This window comes from Trypanosoma cruzi, genomic scaffold (genome assembly GCF_000209065.1).
Source record: "Trypanosoma cruzi strain CL Brener 1047053516735 genomic scaffold, whole genome shotgun sequence".
Classification (NCBI taxonomy): Eukaryota; Euglenozoa; class Kinetoplastea; order Trypanosomatida; family Trypanosomatidae; genus Trypanosoma; species Trypanosoma cruzi.
The window spans coordinates 51,910-78,691 of NW_001849341.1; the positions used below are offsets into that span (position 1 = coordinate 51,910).

At 47.0% G+C, this 26,782-nt stretch overlaps 11 protein-coding genes across 11 annotated transcripts, besides 32 other annotated features; all 11 read left to right on the forward strand.

Annotated features, from left to right (window-relative positions):
* Positions 1-13: part of a sequence feature (areas merged during assembly that could not be assigned to a particular haplotype. This can correspond to areas where the two haplotypes were merged or to regions with more than two copies in the genome that were merged during assembly.) that runs on past the window's edge.
* Positions 14-429: a sequence feature (areas merged during assembly that could not be assigned to a particular haplotype. This can correspond to areas where the two haplotypes were merged or to regions with more than two copies in the genome that were merged during assembly.).
* Tc00.1047053508257.180 (hypothetical protein, conserved) lies at positions 304-1,203 on the forward strand (the record flags this gene model as incomplete). The annotated part of the gene is made up of 1 exon (XM_813857.1): positions 304-1,203. The coding sequence occupies one exon, from the start codon at positions 304-306 to the stop codon at positions 1,201-1,203; it is 900 nt and encodes a 299-aa protein (XP_818950.1).
* Positions 430-7,414: a sequence feature (areas merged during assembly that could not be assigned to a particular haplotype. This can correspond to areas where the two haplotypes were merged or to regions with more than two copies in the genome that were merged during assembly.).
* Positions 1,373-1,425: a sequence feature (T-rich).
* Positions 1,537-2,112, forward strand: Tc00.1047053508257.190 (hypothetical protein, conserved; the record flags this gene model as incomplete). Its single annotated transcript, XM_813858.1, has 1 exon — positions 1,537-2,112. The coding sequence occupies one exon, from the start codon at positions 1,537-1,539 to the stop codon at positions 2,110-2,112; it is 576 nt and encodes a 191-aa protein (XP_818951.1).
* Positions 2,292-2,314: a sequence feature (AT_rich).
* Positions 2,329-3,585, forward strand: Tc00.1047053508257.200 (hypothetical protein, conserved; the record flags this gene model as incomplete). The annotated part of the gene is made up of 1 exon (XM_813859.1): positions 2,329-3,585. The coding sequence occupies one exon, from the start codon at positions 2,329-2,331 to the stop codon at positions 3,583-3,585; it is 1,257 nt and encodes a 418-aa protein (XP_818952.1).
* Positions 3,803-3,834: a microsatellite.
* Positions 4,059-4,352, forward strand: Tc00.1047053508257.204 (hypothetical protein, conserved; the record flags this gene model as incomplete). Its single annotated transcript, XM_813867.1, has 1 exon — positions 4,059-4,352. The coding sequence occupies one exon, from the start codon at positions 4,059-4,061 to the stop codon at positions 4,350-4,352; it is 294 nt and encodes a 97-aa protein (XP_818960.1).
* Tc00.1047053508257.210 (hypothetical protein, conserved) lies at positions 4,773-5,972 on the forward strand (the record flags this gene model as incomplete). Its single annotated transcript, XM_813860.1, has 1 exon — positions 4,773-5,972. One exon carries the CDS (start codon positions 4,773-4,775, stop codon positions 5,970-5,972), a length of 1,200 nt encoding a protein of 399 aa, XP_818953.1.
* Tc00.1047053508257.220 (expression site-associated gene (ESAG-like) protein, putative) lies at positions 6,391-7,845 on the forward strand (the record flags this gene model as incomplete). Its single annotated transcript, XM_813861.1, has 1 exon — positions 6,391-7,845. The coding sequence occupies one exon, from the start codon at positions 6,391-6,393 to the stop codon at positions 7,843-7,845; it is 1,455 nt and encodes a 484-aa protein (XP_818954.1).
* Positions 7,415-7,518: a sequence feature (areas merged during assembly that could not be assigned to a particular haplotype. This can correspond to areas where the two haplotypes were merged or to regions with more than two copies in the genome that were merged during assembly.).
* Positions 7,519-8,555: a sequence feature (areas merged during assembly that could not be assigned to a particular haplotype. This can correspond to areas where the two haplotypes were merged or to regions with more than two copies in the genome that were merged during assembly.).
* Positions 8,127-8,151: a sequence feature (AT_rich).
* Positions 8,209-8,234: a microsatellite.
* Positions 8,526-8,563: a sequence feature (T-rich).
* Positions 8,556-9,037: a sequence feature (areas merged during assembly that could not be assigned to a particular haplotype. This can correspond to areas where the two haplotypes were merged or to regions with more than two copies in the genome that were merged during assembly.).
* Positions 8,710-8,733: a microsatellite.
* Positions 8,768-16,546, forward strand: Tc00.1047053508257.230 (hypothetical protein, conserved; the record flags this gene model as incomplete). Its single annotated transcript, XM_813862.1, has 1 exon — positions 8,768-16,546. The coding sequence occupies one exon, from the start codon at positions 8,768-8,770 to the stop codon at positions 16,544-16,546; it is 7,779 nt and encodes a 2,592-aa protein (XP_818955.1).
* Positions 9,038-10,841: a sequence feature (areas merged during assembly that could not be assigned to a particular haplotype. This can correspond to areas where the two haplotypes were merged or to regions with more than two copies in the genome that were merged during assembly.).
* Positions 10,842-11,622: a sequence feature (haploid, non-Esmeraldo-like haplotype).
* Positions 11,623-15,660: a sequence feature (haploid, Esmeraldo-like haplotype).
* Positions 15,661-16,900: a sequence feature (areas merged during assembly that could not be assigned to a particular haplotype. This can correspond to areas where the two haplotypes were merged or to regions with more than two copies in the genome that were merged during assembly.).
* Positions 16,901-19,564: a sequence feature (areas merged during assembly that could not be assigned to a particular haplotype. This can correspond to areas where the two haplotypes were merged or to regions with more than two copies in the genome that were merged during assembly.).
* Positions 16,965-16,986: a microsatellite.
* Positions 17,004-17,115: a sequence feature (T-rich).
* Positions 17,412-17,437: a microsatellite.
* Positions 17,479-18,432, forward strand: Tc00.1047053508257.240 (hypothetical protein, conserved; the record flags this gene model as incomplete). The annotated part of the gene is made up of 1 exon (XM_813863.1): positions 17,479-18,432. The coding sequence occupies one exon, from the start codon at positions 17,479-17,481 to the stop codon at positions 18,430-18,432; it is 954 nt and encodes a 317-aa protein (XP_818956.1).
* Positions 17,566-17,605: a microsatellite.
* Positions 18,963-19,220, forward strand: Tc00.1047053508257.244 (hypothetical protein, conserved; the record flags this gene model as incomplete). Its single annotated transcript, XM_813840.1, has 1 exon — positions 18,963-19,220. The coding sequence occupies one exon, from the start codon at positions 18,963-18,965 to the stop codon at positions 19,218-19,220; it is 258 nt and encodes an 85-aa protein (XP_818933.1).
* Positions 19,282-19,314: a microsatellite.
* Tc00.1047053508257.250 (hypothetical protein, conserved) lies at positions 19,512-23,342 on the forward strand (the record flags this gene model as incomplete). Its single annotated transcript, XM_813864.1, has 1 exon — positions 19,512-23,342. The coding sequence occupies one exon, from the start codon at positions 19,512-19,514 to the stop codon at positions 23,340-23,342; it is 3,831 nt and encodes a 1,276-aa protein (XP_818957.1).
* Positions 19,565-19,863: a sequence feature (areas merged during assembly that could not be assigned to a particular haplotype. This can correspond to areas where the two haplotypes were merged or to regions with more than two copies in the genome that were merged during assembly.).
* Positions 19,864-23,777: a sequence feature (areas merged during assembly that could not be assigned to a particular haplotype. This can correspond to areas where the two haplotypes were merged or to regions with more than two copies in the genome that were merged during assembly.).
* Positions 23,355-23,390: a sequence feature (T-rich).
* Positions 23,502-23,532: a microsatellite.
* Positions 23,752-23,778: a microsatellite.
* Positions 23,778-23,807: a sequence feature (areas merged during assembly that could not be assigned to a particular haplotype. This can correspond to areas where the two haplotypes were merged or to regions with more than two copies in the genome that were merged during assembly.).
* Positions 23,808-26,782: a sequence feature (areas merged during assembly that could not be assigned to a particular haplotype. This can correspond to areas where the two haplotypes were merged or to regions with more than two copies in the genome that were merged during assembly.).
* Positions 23,994-24,111: a sequence feature (A-rich).
* On the forward strand, positions 24,141-26,543 carry Tc00.1047053508257.260 (gamma-adaptin 1, putative; the record flags this gene model as incomplete). The annotated part of the gene is made up of 1 exon (XM_813865.1): positions 24,141-26,543. The coding sequence occupies one exon, from the start codon at positions 24,141-24,143 to the stop codon at positions 26,541-26,543; it is 2,403 nt and encodes an 800-aa protein (XP_818958.1).
* Positions 26,658-26,694: a microsatellite.

Consider the following 26,782-nt stretch of genomic DNA (forward strand, 5'->3'; position numbering starts at 1 on the left):
TATATCCGGATGGCTCTTCATTTGGGGTTAGGGTGGGGGAGAGCGGGAGCAGTGTTGTTGTTTCTCTTTTTATGAGCGCGGATGTATATTTCCTGCCTTGCGCTGCCGAGAATATATAACACAGAAACACGCAGCATAAGAGTTTCGGTATATATATATATATATGATTTGGTACATTTTGATGCCTGAGTACAGAAAATGTGCATCATCAACACCACTTTTTTATTATATATTTTTTCTTTTCCTGTTGTTTTTTCCTTCTTTTAGTTTTTATTTTAACGTGATATCGAACGCTCTGCGTTCATGGGACACAATCGAGAGAGCCATGCGATACCCAATTATCGGGAGGTGTTGCTGATGCAACAGCGCACAGCAAGTTTCCTGATGGTTTTTTCTGTCATAGCTATTGCCTTTTTTGTGTTAATTGTCTCAATTCAGACACAGGAAGCAATATGCCAAACTCGGGCTAACACCGCCGCATTTAACGTGTACGCAAAAGCGGAGATAAAGAACGGCAGCTTTGCTGACGCCTTGATCGATGCTCTCAAAAGAAATGGAGTGCATGCTGAGCCGTTAGAGATAAAGTCACAAGTCAGGACACGAATTGATGTCTTTGACACACTTGAGAAGACATTGTTCAACTCCGGATTTCGTCTTCTTCGAAAGCCGGACGAATTTGGCGTGACGTGGCGGTTGCGATATTTGGAGCACAGCGTGTGCCAGACAGAGCGAAGAATCTCCATGGAGGCATTGCCCAATGTGGACTACGAGAAGGTTTCATATGACGTCATGGCGATTCATACCCACGGTGGTCGGGCATTCTTGTACGAGGCTGAGGTGAAGACCAAGGACCGCGACAGGATCACAACATTTCCACAGCTGCAATCGTTGTTCCCCGGGTTTAATGCTCGAACGGCGTCTCCACAAATGGTGTTGACTGATTCGGTGGTGGCTCTGACAGCTTTTGCTGCAGAGCTTTACTACGGCTCTACTTCATTGGATATTGAACTACAAATGGAACAGCGCAGTCGTGAGAAGGGAGGAAAATTATATTGGCGAGTCACGCTTTTGACGAAGAACATATTGGCTGAAAGCAATTTGAAGGGAGTGCACAGAATTGTCTCCGAGGTGGTGCAGAATAGGAGTGTCTTGTGTGATCCGGCAAGTTGCGGGTCTGCATTTGGTGATCCGTTTCTTCAATGATGAAATTTTTTCCGGTGGCGTTAGTTGTTTTTTTTTTCCGCGTTTGTATTTTTTTGTTGGGCGGCATCGCGATGGGGACCCTATCGCTGGTAAGGTGCCGTTTTTATCTCCATCGTGCTGCAATTGGACGATGATCTTGTGGTTGGTGCAGAAGTTTAAAGGGATATAATTTATTTTCTCTTCTTTGCTGTTGTTGTAGTTTTTTTTTTTTTTTTTGCTTTTTCCTCTGTCTGTGCTGCGTCGACTTTTTTTATTTTGCCTACGACGTCCCCCCACTCTTTTTTTTTTTCTTTTGGAGTGTTAACTGGCGAAGGAGCTAAGAAGAGGCGAGCGATGAGGCGAAATGTGGAGGCGGCTGGGGTTCACCTGGCGGACTGTACGCTGTTGGACTACCGCCGCGAACTGGAGCTTGAGGAGAAGGCCGCTGCCACCAAACGATCGCAGCAATATTCCACGGCCCAGTGGAAGGAGAATGCCAAAGGCCCAGGAAAGACGGCGAAACAACTGGTCTCGCCATATATCCGTGTTGACGGCGAGCTGATTTCCACGAACATAGCCCTGTCCAGCCTTCTCCGTGCCGAGGAGGAGCGCAAGGAGCGTTTGGCTTTGGAGGAGCAGCAAAAAAAGGAGGCGGAGGCGCTGTTTCAACTTCATGACGGAATGCGAACAACGATTATTGACCAATGGAGTCTTGGCATGGAGAAGCTAGTGCTTTTAGAGAAAAGGGATTGTATACGTGCTCAATGTCAGGAGCGATGTCGACGGGCCTCGGATTGGTGGGATGCCTTGGCTGAGCAGCACTTGGCTGATGAAATACTTCTATGGGCGGACGAGGAGCAGGTGATGGCGCGTGAACGGGATGAAGGCCGAGCGGCGTACCGTCAGCGTTCTGTTCACGCACGGAAGTGACTCAGAGATAAATTCAGTATTATATATATATATTTTGCTGAGGGAGAAAAAAGGTGGTTTCTCATGTATATTTTTATTTTTGCCTTGGTGGCATTCCTTTATGTGTGTGTTTCTATCACGGTGGCTTCAGTATGAGAGTTTGGGCCTTTTAGAAGGAAAAAAAAAGAAAATGTTTTCTCATTTATTTTATTTTATTTTTATTGGAATAGGAATGGCATGACACTTCCTAGGCGTCCTTATGAAGCTCTGCGGGGACATTTTGAGAAGTGCTTGGCTACGCCTCTTCGGCCCATGAACCTGCGCACATTGGCAGGGAATGATAAGGGATATATACACACTGCGGTGGAGCAGCTTGGGGCACGCACAGCTCGCAGCTACCGTGCCATTTATAGTGAGGTTCAAAAGCGAAGTTTAGATCGGGAAATTAATGCACGGCTGTCGCCACTGGAGTCCATATGCAGGAGGGAGTTTGAATGCTGTGTGGAGTTAAGCGAGCTGGCGGAAGTCTATCTTCGCAAAATGGAGCGCGGAGAGATATGCGACGCAGATACTTCTCAGCCAAATGAAATTATTGATGATGCACAGGTCGACAGCATTATGAAAGGGGAAGGATACGGTGGTAGCGGTAATAGTGGCGGTGACTCATCAGTAAAGCGTTTGATTGATGTTTTGGAGAGCCTGCGTCCGCATGAGAACCTCTTTGATATTGTCGTCAATGAAGAATGGATTTGCTCACCGAACTTCAACAACTGGCTATCGCGTTTTTGCACACGACGTGTCTCCTGGCGTGTCATTCACGAGCATCTTCTTCATCTTGTTGGACCAGGACGTTACTCACCGATTATTCGAACAGACCCGAACGTCGGGAGCATCTTGCGGCATACAGGCACGGTTGTTGTTGAACAATATGTACGCAGCATCCAATCCATCCACGGTGGATCCATGTTCATTCATATGGAGGAGCAGCCCGATTTATTCACACGCGTCCCGAGTGGGCGACTAGCGACGTCAAGCAAAGTTGATTGTCCTATATTCCCTACAACTTCCATGCCACCTGCGCCATCATCGAGGGTGATATACTCTGTCGAAGGACACTTGGAGTACGTGTTTAGGGAATTGATGAAAAACGCTTGTCTAGCAATGCGTTCACGGACAAACTCGATTGAGCTTCAAGTGTGCTTTGCCTCAAACGACACACATGTTGTGGTGGATGTGACGGATGCGGCGGGTGGTATCGCTCCTGATGCCGTGGAGAAACTTTGGCTTTTTGGCTGGACGACAAACTCTTCCTTTGACAACAAAATGGGCGGCTTTGGCATCGGCTTGCCTGCCTCCAAATGTTACATGGACCTCTGGGGCGGGAGGATAGACTTGTATACGACAGAGGGGGTGGGAACCACCGTTCGCGTCATTTTTCCCAAGGCTCCTACGGAGGTGTTCGTGCCAAAAGGAACGTCATCGAGTTCCGACTAAGTCGTGGGAAACGAGAGCGTACTGAAGGACCCACAATGCGATACTCACGCTTCTTGTTTTCTTGTTGTTTGGGCACACGAACAGGAAGGCATGGGGGAATACAGAAAAGCAGGCAATGAGTAGTGGGAATGAAGGGAAAAAGGAACCGGAGAGGAAACTGAGGGAAAAACTGCCATGTTGCCCTTTATTTGATTTGTTTCGAGGGTGATCTTGTTGCTTATTATTATTATTATTATTATTGTTATTATTTTGCTGTGGTGATGTTGTGATATATATACATATATATGATGTATATGCTATAGAATGGCACATTACAAGGGGTGTTCACACCTTGTAGCGCGAGGAGGCGAGGCGTATCGTGTTATTGTTGCCATCTTTTTTTTTTTTTTTGTTGTTGTTGTTTTTGCGTCATGTAAGCTTGTTTTGTATTCTTTTCTTTATCTTCAGACGAGTAGGCATCCGGGTAGCATGAGATGGAAAAGGAGCGGAAGAGTATCTGTTGGCGACCAAAAAATGCGCTTATTGAATGCATCGTCGGAACAAAGTGCTTTGAAGAGAAGGGAAAAATAGAGGATTGCATTTCGGCAAATGAGTGCTTCTTGGAGCGGCGAAACTGGACGCTGTGCAAAGTGAACGCCACCAACCCACGATACCGCATTCGCGGTAATCCTTATGACGTGGCGACGGAGGATCAGAAGAAAATTGAGGCGCGTGATGAGCGCATCCGGCGGAGGGAGCTGGAGGAAGAGGGCATATTCACCAAATAATGCACGCACGGACACAGATCCCTTCTCGCTTTCTGCAAATGAGGCCGACGCTGAAAAAGAAAAAAAAAAGCGGGGGACAACAACAACAACAGGATAGTGAAAAAGTGTCTGTGCATATTTTACTTTCTTTTTATTTCTCTTGAACTTGCGAATTCGTGGAAGGGTAAGAATGTCAATTTGCAGGCATCTGACGCCTAGTCTTTCATCCTCCTTCACTTCCATGGCCCATCCACTCTCTACGTGTGTGCGGGTCTCTTTTGGTCTAGTTTTTTTGTGCGCCCATTATAAATAGTAAAAAAAAAAGAATTTCCTTTTTTTTGTGCGTGTTGGTATTTATTGAGACTGCGGATTGCATGGGCTAGAAATAGAAAGACGCTGGCTGGTAAGAGTGGGCAATATTCACACCAGGAACCCTTTAGAATGGGCACTGGACGAGCACGACACACACGTTCTGCGGGGCCACCTGGCAGCGGGTACAGGAATTTCCGTCGGGGAGGGGGATTTTTGAATTTGGAGCGCCGAAGGAAAAGAAAAAAACAGCGGTTGACAAATTCTTCTCGGGTGTGTTCATCTGCCTCGGCCGCCGAGCTTTGCCTCATTGCCACAGATGACTTTCACGACAGGGGGGAGCAGGATAGCTCTGTCCTTTCTGATTTTGACGCAATAAATGACGTCATTCAGGAGTTTCTCTTGGAAAGTGACGATGAGGAGGAGGAGGGTGGGTTTAATCACGTGTCTATCTTCCACGCCGTAAAGCCTTTTTTCGGTTATTCGCGCACGACCAAAGAATCCCATAGAAGACAGGCACGAAAGGTTGTTTCTATGCTACCTTCTCGCCTTGCAACTTCTGGTGCTTCCGTGACACCGGGACTGATGCTTGCAGAGGCAATGCTTCCCGGTATTGGGGGGAAAGGATTTCGGCGTCGACAGGACAAGACATTACTCCCATCTGACAAGGGCTTGCCTTTGTCTCCTCTCTGCATTGTAGTGGACTTGGATGAAACATTGGTTTGGGCGCGAAGAGGATCAGTGTACCTTCGGCCGTATTTAAAAGAATTCCTTGACGCCTGTCACATGGAGGGCTGCGAAGTAGTGGTGTGGTCAGCCGGATCGCCGTTGCACGTGAACAACGTTGTCCGTGCCGTGTCAGATGTGTTGCAACGAAAGGATTGGTTCCACCACATCATCAGTCGTCATCACAAGTGGTATCGTGATGAGGAAGATGACGCGAAGGACTTGTCAATTCTCGGTCGACCGCTAAATCGAGTATTAATGCTTGAGAACAGTCCACGGTCCATTTGGCGACAACCAAGGCATGCTGTACTTGTGGAGGATTTTAATGAACCAGCGAAACGCGATAACTCTTTGAGAATCATCCTGGAGTTAGTGCGACGTCTGGTGTCTGTTTTGAGGGGTGCTAGTGATTCATCCGATGTGGACGTTCCTCGTTTACTTGCAGAAGATGTTGCGTTAGTTGATCTTTCGTTTTCTTTGTTGGACAATTCCAAGAATGAAAGAAGCATATTCTGTAAGGGACTTCTATACTCTCCACAGGACACTTTCGCGTGTAGAAGTTACGGGGGCGAAAATCCCTCGGTGCCTCGGGGGAATGGGGCGTGAGCGATTTTTTTTTTTACTCATATCCCCCTCCCATCTTAATGTCTGCTATTTACTTTTTGGGCTTCTTCCCCTTTTGTTCTTGACTGTGTTTGTTGGTTACGCACACTCTGAAGTACAGTTTCTTTCCTGTAACGCCCTTTTTCCTTTTTTTTTTTTTTTTCACACCCTGTTTTGATATAATTATGAAGTAATAATATTTTCACAGCCATATATATATATATTTTTGTTTTGCTTTTGGAGTGGGCTGGGGATTTTTTTCTTTGCCGTCGTTTGTCTCCTTATTGCTGATTCTTTCCTTCTTTGTTCCTCTTTCTTCTTTGGTATATATATATATATTGGTGGAATGCCAAATGATTCCTCTTCCTCTTGCGGGGAATAAGGAGAAGCAACAGGCAGTGAAGAGTAAGTGTGGCCAGCAATGTCATCCTTTTACTTTGCTTCGTGCGGTTTTTTTCTTCTTCTTATGATGCTTATTTTGGCGATGGACTGCAGCCATGCTTCTTCCGCGCGGCATGTCTTGGACTCTCGTGAGGAGGTGCGATTGCCAGCTCCCAAAGGCAACCTCACAATTTCTGTGAAAGAAAGTTTTTTAAACAAGGCCATGCTTTTGTTGCTTCCGTGGCTAAATGTGTTTTTGCGAGGGCTTAAGCTTCCTCCGCATGAACAGGGCAACCTTTACATTGACGAAGTTAACTTCACCGAAATTGGAGTTGGTTCTGTCTTCGTCGCCATGGAAAGCCCCAATCGATTGAATGTCTCGCTGTATGATCTAAAAGTTGCCATTCCCGAGACCCTTTTCAGTGTCTGGGTGGGTTTGTTTTGGTGCAACGGCATACTACGTTTTTCCGTCAAGATATTGAGTATCAAAGTTTCCTTGATGGTGCTTCTTCAGCCGAATGGCAAGGTTGGATTGAAGAATTTAGGGGTCGATATTTTGTGGTTGAAACTCTTCGTTGAGCACTCCTTCACTGGGGGATTTTGTAGTGAAATGGAAAAGGTCATTGAGGCGCTTTTTGGTGATCTTGACAAGATCATTGAGATGATGGCAATGAAGAAGGTACCCGAGATGATTGGTTCGATGTTGGAAGAGAAATCGGATGCCTTCTTCAACTCGTTGCCATTTCACGTTGTGGACGGTCCGAACGTCTCTGAAAAGCGGTTGGAAATTGCCATGAATTCCGACTCCCGTTCTGAAAAATCGGAGGAGGTGTCATCGCTACTTTTGCCGGTCATTTCGTCGCCTTGGATGCCTTCTAATTTGGATTCACCTCCTTGGAGGCGTAACCTGGAAATATTTTTCACTGAAACCGCTTTCAACGAGATTTTGCTGTACCTCAACCGTAGCTTCCACTTGAATCAGACCGTGGCGTTTCCATCCAAGTATAATTCCTCCCTTATTAAGGAGATGTTTCCCGAGTTGTATAAATTGTGTCCAAATTGCTCCTTTGCTGCTTTATTTTCTCCAACAGTACCGCCACGTGCTATTTTTCGGCCATACCGAACGGTTATTTTTGACATCCTGAACGGGTTTGTAGGGTTAAGAATGGTTTCTGCAGCGGGCCAACAGGTTCCAGTTTTGGAGACGCTTGTGAACTATACGGGTGGTTTTTCAGACCTCAGAGTCACTCTGTTACATTCCATTTACTTCCGCCTAACCGAGGCGAATGTGACGCTTAAGGTGTTGAAGACGAGTGTTGGTCCGATCGATGAGAAAGCGTTGAATGAAAAAGTCCGTTTTCTTTTGAAGTGGGTCTTTCTACCTATGTTTAACGTCAATTTTAAGGGGATCCCTTTACCCCCACAAATCGCATTTCCTTTTCTCGATGTATCCCCCCAAGGGATCGTGGCTGCGTTTGATCTTAGTATATTATAACGCTGTATGTGTATGTACGCATTGTATGTGTGTGCAGTTCGGAATGTGTTTTTTTATTTTTTCTAATTGTTTTTTAAAGCATTTTTTTATTTGTCATTTTTGTTCCCATTTCCTTTCGTTTACGCTGCTTATTTCTGAAAATTTATTATTATTTGATTTTGCCTTGTTGGACTGGTAGGTGCGCATTCACCCTGTTTCATGTACGCACGTTGTACCTGTTGTCTGGTGTGAGCGGGAGCGAGACGACAAGCGAAAAAGAAAAAGTGCGATCGATCGAAGGGAAAATAATAATAATAATAAAAAAAACAGCACATACCTTCCGTGAAAGCGATTTTTGATACGCACTTTGCGCTTGCCATCATGAAAAAAAAAAAAAAAAAAAAGAAAAACACGGCAGACTATTTTTTTCATTTATTTCCGTAGTACCATTTTCGATTTTTATTTTACCTGTTTTTTCTCTTTCTTCCTGTTGTTGTTGTTGTTGTTCTTCCACTGCGATGGCTGCTCCTACCGTTGCCACCACCACCTTTTCCGCCTTCTCTTTTCCTGCCGGTAGGTGAGGTGTAGGGGTATAGTTTGGAATAGTCTTGGAAGCATTGCTTTATTATTATATTTTACCCTTTGATTTCTTCCGTTATTGCCCTAAACCCATTGTTTGTGTGGCACCAAATTTGGCCTCCTCTTTCTCTTTCTCTCTCTCTTTTTTTTTTTTTTTTTTGTGAGTGCGTGCAGTGGAGGGGGCATTGCCGCTCACGTTGTAAGGCCCACACGCATAAATCCGTGTTTCCGACGAGAAGGTAGAAGTGCGAAAGGAAAGGAGGGGAGGGGGGGAGAGAGGCATTAAGGACCTTTTGTTGTTGTTTTTGTTGCTGCTGCTGCTGCTGCTGCCGTGTTTGCATTTCTCATTTTTGGGTGGTTTGTGATGACGGATGCAGCGGAGCCTTCCATTGACCGTTTCTTCAAGGAGAGCGCTTCTGCTCTGGGAAGACAGTTTTCGATTATTTTTCGCAACCTGCAGTCCGCACCGGAGAGTCGCCTGCGGCGTGTGAACGAATGCCTCTCCGACCTTCTGGACCTCCTGGTTGCCCACACCAAGGAGATAATTGAGCTGGGCCTTCTGGACCACATTTTTCAGCTTGTGAATGAGACATTTGATGGCTCCGTCAAAAGGGGCATACAAGCCCTCCGTGTTGTGTTCGACGCACATCTTGGCGATCAGCATGAAGAACGATCCCGTTGTGTGGCTCTTCTCATGCGGCAGGCGGCACGAGGGAAGTGCGAGGAGGATTGCGCTTTCATGTTGAACGAATTGGGTGAGGTGTTACAGGAGAATGTCCGTTCCACCTCCGACATGTTGGGTAGGCACCTGAACCGTGCCATTGTTATGATGCGACAGGGGGCAACTGTGCATGAGAGAGCGGTGGGATGTCAAATACTTGCCACAATGGTGGAAACAAGCTCCAGTGTCATTAAGAGAAATCCGGCGCTTTTGGACAGTTTGAATGCAACCTGTTCTCCACTTTTTCTACTGCGGGAGACGGTTGAAAGTTTTTCCATGTGGCATCGACACGCTCTTGTAGGTTTGCTTAAAAATATTGTTGAAAAACACTGTATTGAAATTTCTCCTTTTATGGCAACACAAATGTCTGCTGTGATGACGGAATTTATGGAAAACGCAGATGAAAATGTGATTATTGTAGGTCTTTTGACAGCCATTGAAACAGTGGCGGCATCCCCTACGCTTCAAAGTGCACCGTGGCACTTAAAAAAGATACATTCGTTTTTGATGGAGCGTGATTGGAATACGTATCCAAAAGAAGTATGTATCATGGTTCCACGAGCCACTGGCAAAGCCCTTCTTTTGTTTCGAGACGATGAGGGACTTTACTACGGAATTATGAGGTGCTTTTTGTCGTACCTTTCGGATTGGGAGGAAGACGTTGCGGTGGTTGCTCTTTCCACTTTATACGACATTCTCGGTGAAGTAAATATTGCGCCACACGTGGAATTGGCTGTGGACGTGATTGCTCATTTTATTGTCAAGTTTCCATTCTACCAGCTTCCGTTTGACGCATTGGAGCGTCTGCGAGCACAATGTGGGGAACAGAGTGTGGCCAGAATTTATACGCTTTTTGACATCATTGGGATTGACATGGAGTATACAAACCTGCAGAAGCTTAGTGCATTGCTGCGATTCATGGGGGATCGCAAACAATCCATTTGGGAGCGTTTTAGGCTGCTTCAGATTGACATTTCGCCTCATGTTCCAGTGGATGTGTTGGTGCGTGCTCTGCCGTTTCTGGCGACGCTTGGCCGCACGGAACAAATAGGGGAATTAATTGATTTGATGTTTCACGAGAATTTGAAAGTGCGGCAAGCGGCTGTTGACGCTGTTGTGATTCTCTGCGAAAAACTTATTTTACAATCCAGGAGCAATGACAATATCCATCAACTGACACAGCGACTCGACAACACAGTTACAAGCGCTGTGGGGAAGCTGCTAGATGTGGCCGTGGCAGATCGCGATGCGGAACTTCGCTACAACGTTTTATGCCGTTTTTCCCCTCTGTTTGACGCATATCTCTCTCTTCAGGATCATCTGGACGCTCTCTTGATGGCGCGGAATGACGTTTCTAGGCGGGCGCGGGATCGAACGCTGGTTTTATTGTGTCGTTTGCATCCTTGTAACCCTGCCATTGTTCACTCCCAATTGCTACGCCAACAAGAGTACATGCTACGTGAAATTGAGGCGAAGGATGGTTCGATGTCCGCTGCCATTTATCAGGCATCGCTCCTGCAGATGACGGCAGAACATGACAGACTGCTGTTGCAACCCCGGACAGTAGAACTTGCTGTTTTGGCACGTTTGCAGCGAGAACCGTTTGCCTCTAAAAGTTTTTCCGTTGCTTTGTTGAATTTGTTACGACTCATTTTGGACCGCACCGGGCCTCATAATCATTGTGATGCCAATCAACTTCTTCAGCCTGTGATTCATATTGTCAATGGGAGCACCTCCTCCAGACGTCGCAAGGCTGCACTGGAGACACTGTGCTCTATTTTGACGACCATTAGGGTAACGAAACAGTCCAGCTATGTCGTTGTTTATCTCGCGCTCGCACGCATTATTCGATCCGAGGCGGAGGAGGATGAAGGGGTCAATTATGCCGCAATGAAGGCTCTGAGTGTAATTGGGGCAGTGAATCCCGTCAAGCTAAGATTCATCTTGAAAGCCCTAGAAGACGATGAAATTGAGGAGGCGGAAGAAGTGGTGACATCTGCCTTAGCGTGCTATAAACCACGTATGCGTGTACATCCACACATGACAGAACGCTATCCCTCTATTGTTCTTTATTTACTGGTGAAGACGTTGCAACAGAGCGCAGATCCTGAGCAGCAGGCGGGAACGATTGCCACCATCAATTCCATGGTACGTGAAATTCCTGGCAACCAAAAGGCGATACTCCTGACGCACTTTCTTCCACAACTTCAGTCGTGGCTTGCTGATCCGGAACGAGATCACTTATATGAGGGCATTCTTCTTCTTATGACTGAATTAGCCACCCTGCTACGACAATTCAAGGACGTTATACCATCAAACACAGGCTCTGAGCTCCTTCACTCGGTGCGACAGTTTTGTTTGCTTCCACAGGCGTCACAAAAGCCACTTAATGCGGGTGTCGTGGAGTTACTCGATGAGGTGGCCCGAGGACTCTCTGCGCAAGAGATGCGGGATCATCGTTGGGCGGTGGAGTTCATTCACCAACGTTTGTCTCAGGACAAAAACGATTTGGACTTAGTTCTTCGTGCTGTGAAGTCATTGGAGTCGTTTTTGGCGGTTTTGCATGAGAAGGATCTCCAAGTGGTTCTACCGCATGTTCTTCAATGTATTGAGCCAGAGGATGCAACGCCGTCGGCCTTGCGACCAAAGGCAAAAGATATCAACGCGGCCTGCTTTGATTTTTTGAACCAAATTATGGTGAAGCAGCCTTTGTTGGTAAAGGACTGTTGCGCTGAAATTGTGCACACCGTCATGTGGTACATTGAAAAATCTAAAAGTCAAGATGAGATGGAGATGGGCTTTAACACCCTTGCCTTTCTTGTCGAGGTGGTGAATCGTCAGGCGAAGCGGTTTATTCTCCCCATCCGGAGACTTGCAGAGCAAAAAGGCTTTTCAGAGGCCATGTTCACGGACTTGCTGAACTCGGCCGCCCGGGGCTTTTTGAAAGTTCGCGTTCCGGTCACGAAACAGGATAAACTCGACCCTGATTTGCCCCTCAGCGTCGTGTCCCACCTGCCAGGGCTTTCGCGAAAGGACTTTGAGGAGGAGATGATGAACACACTCAATCTCGGGGGCGACGATTTTGAGGTGATGGACGTCTCACACCCGAGCGGTCAAACAATTATTAACCTCCGCTTTTTTGGAGGCGACGACTCGGCAGCAAACTTCCGCTCCTTCACACGAAAGGCGCAGGAAACGCAGTCCGTCCTAAGACGTAACCTTGGTATTTTAAAGTTGGATCAAACGCAATTGAATGAGTGTAAGGTCGATGAAGCGCTTCTGCAAAAGATTGCGACTATCCCAGTTGCTAACAAGAAGAAACGTGAACAATCTTGGATTGCCTGGCTGCATAAAACATCTGTGGAGATGCTTGCCAACTCTCAGATTCAGCCTTTGCGTTGCACAGCCGAGCTTGCCAAATATAACAGTGATCTGTCACGGGATTTGTTTTCATTTGCGGCGGCGGCCTTTATTGCGCAACTAGATAAGAACCAAAGAGCACTTGTCATGGACACCTTTACTCGTGCTTTGGAAATGTCTCCAAATGACATTAAACAAATACTGTTTGGCTTTGCGGAGTTTTTTGAATCTGAGCGTGGGAAGAACGAATTGGTGCTTGTGAAAAGGATTGAGACAATGAATTGTGTGGTTGAGCGAGAAGACACCGAGAAGAAGTTTGGGATTAATTACGATCAAAACGCCAGAGGCATTGCGGTTACTAAATTGGAGCCCAATGGCCCGGGCGCCAAGGCGGGAGTGCCTGTTGGGGCTCTTTTAGTCGCCATCAATGGGAAGAAGGTCTCGGCTGTCAGTGAGATTGTTTCAAACATTAGAGGGGAGAAAAAAATTAGTCTTACATTAAAGTATGAGGTTGAGGAACAACGAAAACCGGAGTCTGAACCGCTGATGGACCTTGAAGTACTGGCGCGTGTAGCCTTTGATTCTCAAATGCACGCTAAAGCCATATTTTTGAATGAGGTGCTGTTCGATCAGCTCTTTAATGGGTTGGGTGAGCAGGTTTCCGGTCGTCAGGATGCTGCGGTCCGCTCGGCTCTGCAAGTGGCAGAACGGCTTATTGAATTTTACGATCACCTGGGGTTGAATATGGTTGCAAAGGGTCTAGTGAAGAAAATGTCTGCCAAGTTTTCTGGGAAAATCATTGCACCGGAGCAATTTGGCTTTGACGAGGTAGGGGCATTGGAACAGTTAAATTGGTGGGGTGAAGCATTAGCTCGCTATGAGTCTAGAATGATGAACACGGATGGATCCATTAACACATCTTCCCTACTAGGGGTTTTGCGCTGCCTTGACGCGTTGGGTGAAGCAATTGAAATGGAGGTCCTTATCAATAGAAACTGGCACCAGCTAGACCGGGAGTCCCGATTTGAGGTGGCCCCTCTAAAGGCGAAGGTGGCGCTTTCTTTGGGAAGGTGGCAGCAGTTTGATGAGTTGACGGAACAATCGGGGGTGATGGAGCGATTGGGGATGGTCGAACGCTGTGCGACATTGTTTAGGCAAAGGCAATATGAGGAACTTCTTGAGTTCACAAAGGAGCGCAGGGAGTCACTTTTTGATTTATTTTCGGAGTCCTTCATGGAGAGTTATAACCGGGCATATGACATGTTGGTGGAATTGCAGCATCTGCGACATTTTGAAGAGCTTGTGTCCTTTGTGAACTCTGGGGAGGAGCGTCAGAGGATGCTAAAGGAATTGTGGCAGACACGTCTGGCACACATGTCGTCTCGTCCAGCACAAGTGAAGACCCTTATCACAATAAATTCTCTTGTGCTTACTCCCGCAATGGATTTGACGTCGCAGGTGATGTGCATACGCGCTCTGTCAAAGTCTCAATGGACATCCTTCGCGGATCACATGTTGAATTTGTTGCTTGGACCCACAGGGGACTATCAGGCTCTATGCCGTCAGGATCCAGACGTTATACACGTCTACATGAAACACTGTTACACAACAAAGAATAGACGTGAAACATTACGCTTGCTTTCTGAAATTCTCGCGAGGTTGCAGGTATCGCCTGGGGATGATCGTGCGGAAGCTTGGGGTTCCTGTTGGCTTTTATTGGGTGAATGGACAATGCATCTGTTCCCTGATAAGGGGGACGAGGCGATTGAGCAACTGAAGAAGGCCACCGAATTATGCCCCAGAAACCACTTGGCATTTCATTCATTGGGTATTTTGCACTACGATATGTCTCGAGATCCCAATACGCCGGTTGAGGTTCAGACCGCACATCATGTGGGTTCGATCACCGCACTCTTCAAGTCGGTGGAACTGTCCAGCAATCAGGGCAATGGCGTGATGGAGGATGTGTTGCGAATACTTTCCATTTGGTTTTCTCACAGTGCGCTGCTGGAAATCAACGAAGCCATAAAGGAAGGGATTGACAGGGTCCCAGATTATGTGTGGCTGAAGGTGATCCCGCAACTCGTGGCTCGCATTGGAATCACAGCAAAGGTGGCGAGGTCGATTCTAACAGAGCTGCTTGTGCGCGTTGGATCCAAATATCCACATGCCCTTATTTATCCCTTGACGGTGACGGAAAAGTCTCCAGAGGCCATCCGGCAACTGATGGCAGAGCGTGTGCTGAAGGGCATCCGGGTCTCGAATGGGCCCATGGTGGGTGAAGCATCGTTGATCAGCAATGAGATGGTGCGTATTGCCATTTTGTGGGCGGAGAAGTGGCACAGCCATATTCAGCAGGCGGCGGGAAAACAAAATGACGTAAATGCCATTCTCCGCATTTTTGGTCCGTTGTTTTGGGAGTTGGAGAATCCAAAAACCCCTAATGAATGCGCCTTTGAGAAGACATACGGTCCAACACTGCGACACGCCAAAGCGGCGTTGCAAAACAACACCCTCGATCAGGCGTGGTCTTTACTTAAGCAGGTGTATGTTCAGCTAAACAAAACCACAGGGGAGCGAAGACTTCTAATGGGGGATTTGTCCCCGACACTAGGGGGCATCAAGGAAAGTATTGTGGCCGTTCCCGGCTCTTTTGTACTTGGCCAGCCACTGATCACAATCCAAAAATTTCATCAAGCTGTGATTGTCATGCCATCAAAACAGAAACCACGTCGTTTTGGATTAGATGCTTCCAACGGGCAGAAGTATCGCTTCCTCTTGAAAGGGCATGAGGATTTGCGACAGGATGAACGTGTGATGCAGTTTATTGAATTTGTCAACACCATTTTTTTTGCGGACAGTTCTTCGAGTGCCATTGGTCTTAGCATTCCCCAGTACGCCGTCATTCCGCTAACAGACAATGTCGGTATAATTGGCTGGGTCGAAAACACAGAGACTATATACCGGATGTTAGAAACACGGCGGAAGGAACATAGCATTTCTATTTACGAGGAGGTTCGCATGATTGTAAGGAATGGAGCTTTGCGGAACATTGAGGAGTACCATCATCAGAGCAAAGAACAACGAAAGAACCTGTTAAGCCAAGTCTTTAATAATACACCTGATAATGAGTTGAGACGCATTATTTGGGACAAAAATGATACGTGTGAGCAATGGTTAGAGTACCGCGGAACGTATGGTCATACCCTAGCGATTATGTCGATGGTTGGATACGTTCTGGGACTTGGGGACCGCCATCTGAACAATTTGATGCTTCAAGAAAAGGGATCTGTTGTGCATATTGACTTCGGTGACTGTTTTGAAGTTGCCATGCACCGTTCACTCTACGCGGAGGCCGTACCGTTTCGCCTGACACGTCTTCTTGTTAGCGCCCTTGGCATTAGTGGGGTCGATGGGGTTTATCGCTTGACGTGCGAGCTTGTCATGAAGAACTTGCGACGGCACTGTGAGAATCTTCTTTCTATTCTTGAGGCCTTTATTTATGACCCGCTTATCAACTGGCGTCTTGCAAATGTTGGCGACGGCGAACGGTCGTCCTCGCGGGCGGAAGCTCATGTGAAGACAGGTGACAACACTCTCCTCAACCCAGGGGAGACAAACACGAAGGAGCCGCAAATGCAATTGTCATACTCTGTGGCGCGGGTACGTGAATTTGTTGCGTGTGCGACATTAGATCAGCTAAACGAGGAGGAAACGCGTAACATGCAGGGTGATCTGGCACTCGCCCGCGTTCGCGCCAAGCTGACAGGGGAAGACTTTGATGCAATGAATGGGAGCTCTGTTTTGCAGAATTCCCGTCGCGAGTTCTGCGACGAATCCGGTGACGCCTCCTCGTGCGGCTCGCAGAGTTATGGAGATTCCCAGAAAGACTCATTCGCAATCGGTAACCCGGCGCTGACGACATATTTGTCTCTGCGGGCGGTGAATGGAAGTGCCAACTGCCTGGACGTTCCACACCAAGTCGATCGACTCATCCAAGAGGCCACAAGCCTGGACAATCTCGCTGAAGCCTATATCACCGGTTGGGCCCCATTCTGGTAAGAGAAGGACACGCGCGATGCAGTCAGGCAGCAACCCTCCATTCTCGGGGAAACACGTTTGCCCGTCCTCCCCAATAACATCGCAGCTGCATTCTCGTCTTTTTTTTCACGCTGTGGGCGACTGCGGGGCGTGTGTGGGGTGCGAGTTGAAGGGCGGCATGCGGATGGAATCCCGACGTGAGAGGCAGAGTGCAGGCACCGCAAGAGTGGAGGCTGGGGATTTGAGGCAGGCCGGACGAAGGGAAGAGCAAAAATAGGTGTGCATGTGTTTTTGCATGCACACGCCGGCAGGGACGCCACGAGACAATCTCAGAGGTCACCGACCACACAAGAAGCGGAGTGGAAGCAGCCACGGCAAGAAAGGGAAAAAATCACGGGAGAAAATGGAGGGAATCCGCAGCCGAAGGAGCGAAGAAATGAAAAAAAAAAAAAAAAAAAAAAGAGACAATTTTCCCAGATTTTTTTGCTTGTTTTTTAAGCTCTTCGTTATTTTCTTTTTTTTTTTTTTTGTTTATTTGCATTTTTCTTTCAATTATTTGGTGAATTCTCCTTTTCTTTGCGTTTTTTGTCGTCATGAGGCTGTTTCCGCAGCGGAGGCAGCGGGCGAAGAAAATTAAAACGAAAGTGCGGCAAAATCCGTTGAGAATATATTCTCCCCCACCAACACCAAAACACCCTCTCCTTCTTTCCCCTCACACCGACACACAGTAAAGGAAAGAAAAGAAATATATACATATATATATATATGAGTCTTTTTTTTTTCTTTTTGGTTTGTGTGTTGTGCAAGCGGCGAATTTAGGGGCCTGCATAATTTCTCAACGGATTTTCAACGGAAGGGGTTTTAGTGGCAATTTTCTCTGCGGCTCTTTTTTTTTTTTTTCTTTTCTTTTTTCATCAGCATCGAATATAGAAGAGGCGTGTGAAGCAAACGGAATGAAGCTCGAGGCAAAAATAACGGCAAGACGAAAGAAATCATCCAAACAGTGTGGAGGACCGGTTCACAGCATTTTATTTATTTTCTATTATTATTCTTATTATTATTATTATTATTATTATTATTTTATGGTATTTTTCTTTTTTCTTTTGCCTTTTATTTTTCTTTTCTCGTGCGACCGAATGAAACACGACGACGACAACAAAAAAAATATAGCTAAGGCGTGTTGGAGGGAAATTGCATCTCGGATTGTTAGACGCATGCAGGGAACCTACAGAAGGTCAGAGGACGCCACCGATACCGAGGCGGGCACAACTTCACAGCTGTTGGATATTCAGAAGGAACTGGTCATGTTAAGGAAGCGTCGTGCGTTGCTTGAGGAGCAGCGTAAAAAAATACTTAGCAATTGTAATTCCACGACCCCAGAAGGTGCGTTGCATTATACGGTGCATAGCCAAGGAGGCCCAAGTGACTCTGTTGCCTGCAACCATACACAGCTCACGCGAATCGGCTCCACGCGTAATTCTAACCATTCCGTCATTGACCGTAGCTGCCGTATTCCCTCGGAGGCGGAACGACTGAAATCCCTAAAGAAAAACGTTTTTAGAGAGATGAAGGAGTCTATGCGGAATGATTGGAAACGAGACAGCGTACTTGTCATGGGAACCTTTCTGCTGGAAGACAATCCTCGTGTAGGCACGTTTGGTCGGGAGCGGCGGTTCATTCCTGTTCAGAATTATAAAGGTGTCTACCACTTGAGCACCGATTTAGAACTTATGCAGCGCCAGAAGAACAAACTTATTACAAGTGGCACGGCGTCTCGGCGTGGAGAGCGGGGAATGAACATCTCAAACCATTGGAATGATCTTTACTGCAGCGGCCCACCAGGGCCGGGCGCCTACACGCCGCGTTACGGCAAATTGGCAAAGCCTTCAGTTCTCACGCGAAAGTGAGCGGAGAAGGCGTCATAGAGAGGGGGGAAGAAGCACGAAAATCGACAGGGAAAGGAAGGAGGATGGGGATACAAGATGGGCAAAAGAAAGGGAAATTAAGAGACTCATGGCGTTTCAAGGAAGTATAATTGACGCCTCGATTTCTATTGACCTCTTTTTTTTTTTTATGAGCAGGCGATACTCCGCGTTTTTTTCTTCTCAGATTGGTGTTTTTTTCTTTTTCTTGAGGAACGTACATTTGCTTCTGCCGCTGCCGCCCTCTTACCCAAAGTCTCTTTCTATTGCATACAAATATGAATCCTTTTTTTTTCTTTTGGTTGACCCTTTTTTTTTTCCTTTTGTTGTGTCTTCCTCCCGTATTTCCTGTAAAGTTCCTTTTTTTTAAGGGGTTGCGAAAGGGAACGAAGTCGGGGCAATAAGAGGGAGGACCCGCAAATAGATGGAAGTAGAAGGCCGACCATCACACGGCGCTTTTTTATTTTGAAAGTTTTTTTGCACGTATTTACACATAGAGAGTTTGTCCACACACCATGTATGCACCCGACTATAGGCAGCAGCCATGGAAGCGAATTTTTCTTGGTTGGCCTTCGTTAGTGGCGACCTGGGTGTACATTATTTGGTTTGTATCACGCGTTTTAGCGTGCTGTAGTCGTACCCCTCAGCAAGGTGACCGTTCGCTGATGGATCTTGACTGGTACTATACGCTTCTGGTTTCCTTGTGCCCGCCAGTCATTTTTCTTGGCACGTATTTAAGCTGGATTGGTTGGAAATTCTTTCGACACAACTAGTTGTCCTCTTCCTGTTGCTTTTGTGTTTGTTTGATGCTGCGGCACACATGCACACACACACAGAGAGAGAGAGAGAGAGAGAGAGAGGGAAAGACATCCATTGACGGTTTTTGCGTCGCTTTTTTTTCTTTATATATATGTATGTGTTGACGGCAATATTTATTATTTTGTGCCGTAATTGCTTTTAATTTGCATTTTTATTTTTATTTTATTGCACATACGCATACATTCTCCCCATTTTATGCTGTTGAGGTTTGTGAAAGGAGGTGGTAACAAGGCACGACAGAGTTAATGTTGTTTGCATTTGATGGTGGGCCCGGAAAGACTCCCTACGAGAACCTCCTGGACTTATGCACAGTTCTCTTCATTTCAGAGGAGGGATCTGACCTTCCGGTGCAGCGTGTGTTTCATGCCATCAACGACTCACTGCAGCGTGCGGAGGAGGACGGCGATGTGTTGGTTTTGGCAGCCCGGGCCCTGGCCCTCATACTTGACAGGTTCTCACGAAGTCTTTTAATCTCTGGAAACTCTGATGTCTCACGGGCGGTAAAAAAATGCGCTGAGACGATTTTTTCGATTGTGAAGAAACGTCATGTAAATTTGCGATACACGAAGATGAGTGAAAAGGAACTAAGTGAGGAACTGTTAACTTGTTTTTCGCTCGCCAGAAATTCCCGGGAGGTTGCTACAGTTACGCCCTCCACTGCGGAGCAACTGAAATTCTGCTTCAATGCCCTGGACGAGTCCAAATGGACTTCGTGTAGAGTCTTAAAACATTGCATCGGGTTGATGCGCCGCGGCGAATTAAAAACCGCGGGAGACCACGAAAAAATATTGCAGTTGCTTCAACATCACTTGGCTTCACTGTGTTATGTTGACATTGACCACGAGTGGGATGATTTACTCCGTACCGTTGTGGAGGGGATACTGACATACCGAGTCTGGTGCGCTACCCAGTTGCCCTTGAGGAAGCGACGTCGGGCATCAGGAGGAGGCAGCAATGCGATGAAAACGACTGGTATAATTTTTGATGGAGTCCCACTGAATAATACCACAGAAGCCTTACTTGCGATTGGTGAACGCATACTCTTTAGTGGAACGGCCGAGTGCCGTATGGAACTTACATTGGCCTGTCTTGCAAGTTTAGTGGAAACATCTTCTCTTTCCATGGAGGCAACTGAAAAGGCAATTGTGTGGGTTTCAAGGCTTTTAAAGCAAAATTCAACCCGCGTCGCTGGGTTCTCGAATCCCTTTCTTCGTTCCCGTCAGGATGCAGCCAAGAGAGAGCACTTAAGGACGAGTCCATTTCAGGCGTTGCCAAACTTGCAGTGGATCGTCCCACCGCTTACTTGGAGCTCTTTGGTTCTATTGTCCAAGCTTTGCGGTGCTAATTTTGGGTTTTGCGGTGAATACATGTGGGCTTGGCGTGGTGAAGGTGGCGAGTATTATCCATACTTGAGAGGTACCCGGCAGAAACTAACGGCAATGTTTTTTGCGGCTGATAAGAACAAAAAAGTTCTTCAAAAACGTCATGTTATTGATCTTTGCACCATGACAGATACCAGCGCATTGACCCTGGTGGTTTCGCGGGTTTATTTTCAACCGATACCTAGCGTGGTTGTGTTTGACGGAGCGCTCTCAATACCACCTGTTTATACCCACATAAGTGAAGAATTATCTGCGCTTCTTCAAGACGCATTACGTCCATTGTCGTTTGGTCATTCAAAGACGGCTTACTTGGCACGAGCCATACGTTTACACGTAATATGTGGCGGAGCACCTACCAACTCGGAAGATGTCATCACCGCTTTTCGAAGTCTTTCGGCTGAGCAGAAGAGACCTGTGGTGGAGGCGATTTCCTCTGCTCTGATGCAACACGACAAGGGATGGGCCCCGGTATTACTGGAAGCGGGTGTTGCCGATGCTCTCACGGCTTTTCCAGCGTCTGCGGTATCTAAAAAAGCTGCAGTTACTACGTCGAGTGAGCAGAAGGGCCCTCCCGTCGCCGATCTAATTCGTTACGCCGGAAGTTCTCCACGGGTGGTCGCAATGAAAATACCACCGGTGACGGAGTTGCCCTCGTTCCTGTCACACGCTTCTCCCGCGGAGTTACTCGCATTTATTGAAGGTTTAGAGGATTCTACGCTATCAATTAGTTCTCTGAAACGAGTTTGTAGCGAAATTGATTTGGATCCTCAACTTGTGTGTCGGATGCGAGACGCAGCGCACACTTACGTGCTTCGTATCCTTCATCAAACCAGTGTGGCTCATCAAGAAGTGAAGAGTTTGGCGCGCCGCGTGTCTGGGTTCTCGCACTTTATTGGTATTTGTAGGCCGACACAAGGTGGAATGAATCATGTGCTGTGCCCCGAAGGTCACCCCCTTTGCGTACACTTTAGTGTGAATTGGCGATGTAATGTATGTGCAAACTCGAATTCTTTTGGTTCTCTTGCCTGCCGGGAGTGTGATTATGACTTATGTTCAGACTGCAGCAATACAAAGCTTTCACGGATGGATGTCAATGTTTCAGCACTTGTTGGCGATATTATCCGTTACTGGCGTGAGTGCCGGGGGGACGAACTTTCTGATGAGGATTCATCACAGAGGAAATTAAAGCATTCTGTTCTTTTTACTTCAAAGGGAGTTCTTTCCGCCGGGCGTTCTTCTTCTACACTTCAAGGAGAAGATGTGCACTATGCTGAAATGGGTAATTGTTGCGAATGTAATATCTCAGTGCCTTTGCTTGTTGCAAATTCCATGGGAAATGATGTTCTTGACTCCCCACTACAGGTTTTTCTACGCACCTTTGGACCATTGCATCAGTGGGGTGAGATTGAATCAGCGATTGTGGAAGTGTTGGAATCATGCGGAGGGGAAATTTTTGAAAGGGGTGTCTCGGGTATCCCAATGCCAGTTGTGCGTGTGCTTCAGGCGATTTCTCCGTATATTTCACTTTCTTTTAAGCGTGACACGGCTCATTTTCTTTCCGTTGGATGTTATCGATTTGGACTGTACCATTTGCAGGATGTGAATGCATCGGTGCGTGGGACAGTCATGGGGGAAATTCAGAGTAATGGGCTGGCAACGAAGTTTACGGTGAAGAGAGAAACAGGGGCAATGACGCAGGCACTGTTCAACGCCTTTGTTCAGTATCCTTCCATACGGAATAAGGTTGAGTTCAATTTTGAGGGAGAGGAGGGTACGGGTGAAGGACCCACACAGGAATTATATACTGAACTGTCTCAACGCTATCGAGAGATGGCAACACTTTGGCATGAGAGAGACGATGGGGCACTCGAGGCCTTTCCAACCCTTCGACAGGTACATAAAAAAGAGTTCTTTGTTCTTGGTGCTTCCTGTGGACGAGCATTTGTAGATGGTTACACAATGAATGTGAGTCTGATCCCTCTAGCATGGCCCTTTATCCGTTCAGCGTCTGTTTCCATGAAAAACAAGTGGACCCTTCTCATTGAACTGGAGCCGGAATTGGCGAACACATATAAACGCATGCTGAGGTCAACCGATGCTGAATTGAAAGAGATGGACTTGGAGGACGAGAATGGTGCTGTTTTGACAACTGCTACCGTAAAGGCATATGTGGAGCGACGTGTGGAGGAGAGTTTGTCACATGCCATTTTGAATCTTTACTGGTTTTCCCTTGGGATCTCTAGCGTTATTGATCTTCGTGCCTTTTGGTTTCTGTCAGACGATGAAATGAGTGTAATTCTTTGTGGAGCCTCACGTGAGAGCACGGAGGAGCAACTTTTCGGGGAGGAGGCGCTGCGTTCGGCGATTGTGGAGGCGCACGGCTACTCTGGGGGATCGCGGGAGGTGGCCATGATGATTTCTGTCGTTGGTGGGGAGTTTACGCGAGAGGAACAACAGTTTTTTCTTGAGTTTCTTACTGGCAGTCCGCGCCTTCCACTGAACGGGCTCGCAGGATTGGGGCGGAAGATCACCGTTGTACGAAAGGAACTGGAGGGAAGCGGAGAGCAGACGCTGCCTTCATGCAACACGTGTTTTTTGTACTTTAAGTTGCCGCCGTACACGTCGCGTGCGGTCATGAAGGCACGTCTTCTGACGGCAATTACGGAGGGCCGAAAGAACTTCAGTTTGTCGTGAATTTCCGCTCAATTTTTTTTTTTTTTTGTTTCCCTTTTTTTTTCTCTTGCGGTTTGTGCGTGTGTTCATTAAAAAGTTAGGGGAGATGGAAGGAAAGACATAACAAAGTGGAGAAAAATGAAATGAATAAATGACGAGTTCGAATAAATGAAAAAGAATACAAACAAACAAACACACACACACACACACAAATGTGCCGAGAGATAAAGGGTGAAACGTGTGCGGAAATAAAAAAGGAGTTTTGAGCATTTTTTTTCTTTTGAGGGTTCAATTTATTTATTTATCCTTTTTTTTTTTTTTTGTGTGTGTGTGCGTGTGTATTTTCCTCGCGTGGCGTTTGCACCGCGTGGCATCCGTGTGTTGTGTTGTCCCTTTTTTTTTGTGTATGTGAGTGTGTGAGTGCATGCTTTTTTCTTTCCTTTTCTTTTTTTTTTTTCCTGCTGCGCCTGCTATCGCCCAAGCGAGTCTTGCCTTTTGGTGCGCTGCTCCCATTCCCGGCTGCGTGTGTGCTCTCGTGAACAACACCATCGGGACGACGAGATCCGCGCGAGCGGAGTGCAGGAAACAACAACAAAAACAACAAAAAAGAAAAACCGAAGGAGGAGACAAAAAACATCTGACGGATTGCGGAAAGAAGGGAAGGGGAGCAGGAGAAGAAGCAAAACAAACAAACAAAACAAAAAAAAAAAAAAAACAAAGAGGCATCAAAGGGACCGAGAGGAAAAGAAAAAAAAAAGGAAAAGGGGGCTTAAAAAAAAAGAAGAAAAAACGCTGACAACAAAACAAAGTCTGTCGTAAATGGAGGGGAAACTTGAGTCGATGAGCACTGCGAGACTTCGTGACTTGATCGTTGCCGTGCGACGGTGCCGCACCTCCGCCGAGGAGAGAGCGCTCATCAAACGGGAGTGCGCCATCATTCGCGAGTCATTCCGGGAGAGCAGAGCGTCACTTCGCACACGCAACATGCTGAAGTTGCTGTACATCACCATGCTTGGCTATCCGACGGAGTTTGGACAGGTGGAGGTGGTGAGTCTTCTCGCTCAGACCGAATACGCCGGCAAACGCGTCGGCTACCTCACACTGCAGATGATCCTTGATGAAAATGACGAGGTTCTCACATTGTCTGAGAATCACATAAAAAAGGATTTAGCGCACGAGAAGCCCCTCATTCAATCTATGGCATTGAACGCGGTGGCAAATATTGCGAGTGAGGTGATGGCACGTGACATGCTGGATGAAATAAGCCGGCTGGCACTCTCTTCAAACACGTACCTGGCAAAGAAAGCATGCTTGGCGGCAATTAGGATTGTACGAAAAGTACCAGAGTATGCCGAGGTGTTTTTGGAGTTGTTTACAAGCTTGTTTATTGATCACAGTCCGGCGGAGATGCTTTCGGCGGTCACGCTTGTGAATGAATGCTTGCGGTTGCCACAGGGAGAGCCATTTCTTTCCAAATACCGTGTGATGGCTAATGCTGCTGTTCGCGTACTGAAACAGTTAGTCTTATCATCGCGTGTGACGGACCAGGATGTTCTTGGGGTCACGGATCCATTTCTTCAGGTGAAGATTCTGGAGTTTATGCGAATTATTGGCAAAGGCAGCGCCGTTACCTCCGAGGCGTTGAACGACGTGTTGGCGCAGGTTCTCACCAACACGGACGCTACTCGCAACGTCGGTTGCTCCATTCAGTACGAATGCGTGAAAACGATTTACGCCATCGAGGGTGACGAGGGACTTCGTACGTTAGGAATCAACACCATCAGCCGTTTTCTGTCGTCGAACGATAACAATCAGCGTTTTGTGGCGCTACAGTCACTTCTGGACTACGCTTCCCGCGATGCAGATGCGGTTCGTGAGCATCAGGACATTATTTTGGATTGTCTTAAAGATGTGGATATCTCAATTCGTCGACGTGCACTTGATCTGACGGTGGCGCTTGTCACTGAAAACAATCTGCGTTTGTTGGTTCCGGACTTGGTTTCCTACCTGACCATTTCTACGGAGGAGATGCGGGAGGATGTGACCCTTCATTTATGCCGCATTATAGAGAACAAATCCCCCAGTACGGAGTGGCGCGTGGAGTATTCGCTACGGGTTTTGCGATTAGCGAAGCGGTTTGCCCCTGTGGAATTCGCCACTCGTCTTATAACTCTGCTCTCGAATGAATCTACGGAAATACAAACCTCGGCGGTTGTCTCCATGTGGGATGAGGCTTCTTACCCATTTGATGCTCTTCATCAATCTCGCAAGGCATTTCTTGTGGCGGCGGTGTGGGGCATCGGTGAATACGTTGATCTTTTGCTTGACGCAAAGGGAATCCAGCCTGAGGATGTAGCGAAATGCGTTGCGGAAATCACGACTAACACTGTATTCAACATAATCAAATGTTATGGCCTTACTTCGCTTATGAAAATCGCCTCCAGGTATCCGTCAGCGAAGCCAGTTGTTCTCCCCGTACTTTCCAACTACACCACAAGCTTGGATTGCGAACTGCAGCAAAGGGCATGTGAGTACATGACACTGTTGGAATCTTTTGTAGAGGAAGCGGCCTTTTGTTTTTCTCGAATGCCGCCAATTTGTCACGTGGAAGAGGATGTTGAGGTGCAACCGGTGCCTCAGGTGAATCTTCCACCCGAGTTTTTGCAGCAAAAGGCAGCCGTTGCGCTGGAAGATTTATTTGAAGTGAATTCCAAACCGATTGTGATGACACATCCTGTGGAGAACAAAAATAGGGACAACGAAAACAACGTTGTAGCCATAGATGATCTTTTTGGGTTAAAAACGGATGCCTCTTCGAATACCGCCCCTCTGCCGACTCCATCGGGAGCTGCCACTTCTGCTGAAATGGAGCCTGCGAAACCTCCTCCTGAAGTGCATGTGTTTGATTGTGATGATTTCACTGTCAGTGTGAGCGGCGTGGTGCAGGGAGCCATCAACGCAAATATAATTGTTTTTTCACGACTTCCTACCGCGATGGAGAACCTCTCCATCCAGGCAGCGGTGCCAAAGACATCGATGCTGAATATTGGCTTTCTGACGTCTACGGTGATCCCCCCTTATGGGCGCATTGTTCAGCAGCTTATTGTCGACAACTCCAATAGCAACAAGAACCCTCGCCTTCTGACACTTCGTGTGAAGCTACTCTACACAGTTGACGGGGCTCCACGCTCGCAGATGTTTCAGGTGACGCAGGAGTTGTAACGGCCTGTAGTTGTTCTTTCGGCGGGGACTTTTATCAGAGGTTTCTCGCTCCAAAGGAAGGAAGGAATTTGTGGACACCCCATTCCACTTTTTTCCTCCTTATTGTTTTGCCCATTTTTTTTCTTTCCTCTTTTTTTTTTTTTTTTTTTTTCGTTGTTGTTGTTGTTTTGTAGGAGTGAGAATGCAAAGGAAGAAAAATAGGTCGTTGAAGGAATTGAGGGGTATCGGGAAGCAAAGCA